The sequence below is a fragment of the Aplysia californica genome, unplaced genomic scaffold (assembly GCF_000002075.1).
Source record: "Aplysia californica isolate F4 #8 unplaced genomic scaffold, AplCal3.0 scaffold00176, whole genome shotgun sequence".
Lineage (NCBI taxonomy): Eukaryota > Metazoa > Mollusca > Gastropoda > Aplysiida > Aplysiidae > Aplysia > Aplysia californica.
In genome coordinates, this window is record NW_004797446.1 from 18,987 (window position 1) to 20,482 (window position 1,496).

At 42.0% G+C, this 1,496-nt stretch overlaps 1 protein-coding gene across 1 annotated transcript in view; it reads left to right on the forward strand.

The window, feature by feature from the left end:
- LOC101854570 overlaps positions 1-1,496 on the forward strand; it is a gene marked incomplete at its 5' end in the record, with an annotated part of 51,808 nt that overhangs the window by 12,044 nt on the left and 38,268 nt on the right. The window contains 1 exon segment of the mRNA XM_035969734.1: positions 1,259-1,398. Within this exon segment, the coding sequence (XP_035825627.1) occupies positions 1,259-1,398 (140 nt within the window).

Genomic DNA, 1,496 nt, shown 5'->3' on the forward strand with positions numbered 1-1,496 from the left:
GGGGGTAAAAATTGATTATATGACATTCCAGTTATCATTTATTTTGTCTTTTCTCATGTTTTCTGGTTCAATGTTTTGAACTGTAAGACTTTCCGTGGCTGATTGGTAGGTGCTCAGGTGTACTTTTCTCACGTCTTTCATATCAACTATCTTTCTTCCATAGCTATCCTTCTTTTTTGTGTTTTTAACTCTCTTGTAACATCTGTAATCTTTGGCACTTAAATAACATAATGTGTTGCAAGTGCTGCGAAATGCTTACTGAAACTTTCCGAAAGTTCATGTAAAAATAAACTCTTTCCGCAACTCTCTGATTTTTGTACACGATCTTGTCATTGTGTTCTTTTTTTTTTTAATTTTTTTTTTAGGTATTTGTTAAATAATATGTTTTTAGAATCTATTTGTGTCAATGGGCGGTCACATAATTTGGACACAATGAATAAAATTAATTATTTATTGATTGATTTTTATTTCAGCTTTGAGTCATTTTCAGAATGAAATGTGGAACCTTCGAAGGTTGCGTACTGGCTTTTCCCCTCATGGTTATTCTTTTGTCTTTGCTGTCAGCATAAGAGGCAAAGGGTTTTAGTTTTTTTTAATAATTGAGTGGGTTTTTTAAAACCATCCCACCGACACAATTAAGATACTTTATTTAATAGGCGGGCTTTCGACCCTGCTTGTCACGGCCAACCTGGGCTGAAAGGATACAACTGACCAATGTCCTAACATAATGACTGAGATACTCGTAACTCGGTAAATACTCTCCCCACTTTGGAATCGTACTCGGGCTCTTCTGCATGTGACAGCGAAGCGCCTCACTGCTACACCACAGACGCCTCTAAGGTTAGAATAACTATAGGTCGGTTTTATTATGGCATTGTAGGTCAGCAACTATTTTACGCTTTCTTTTGACTTTAAAATCTATATAACAGAATCCCAAGAATCTGTTTTACGCTACTTTAGAAAAAAAGTCTTTTAAGATAAATCTGAAGTACGAACATTGTTGATTTTTAAAGAATATCAGCAAACTGCTTTGTAGCCTTCACTCTTGCTCATTAATGGTACTCATGTTCTTTTGTGTGTGTTTTTTTTTTAGAGGGTGGGGGTGGGAGAGGGGATCAGACTTTTTTTTTTGGGGGGGGGGCAGAGAGGAGGGGAAAGAGCAGAGAGGAGGGGAATGGGGGTGGTTCCTGAACGTGACAAGTTTTGCTCAAACGTGTCCCCTCCCTTCATCCTCCCTCACCCCCTTCCCCCCTCGCAGGGCTCTGCAGTATTACTTGGAGACGGGTGGCACGCTGTCCTCTGCCTTCCAGGCTCAGCACCAGGGCCAGGCGGGGGCCAAGAGCGGACCTCTACGCTACCCACGGCCCTGTATACTGTGGGTCAAGTGTAGACAGCCTGGTACGTCACACACACTCTGTCTGTCTGTCTGTCTGTCAGTTTGTCCGTCCGTTCGTCTCCCCCCTCTCTCCCTCCCCCTCCCCCTCCTCCTCCTTCTC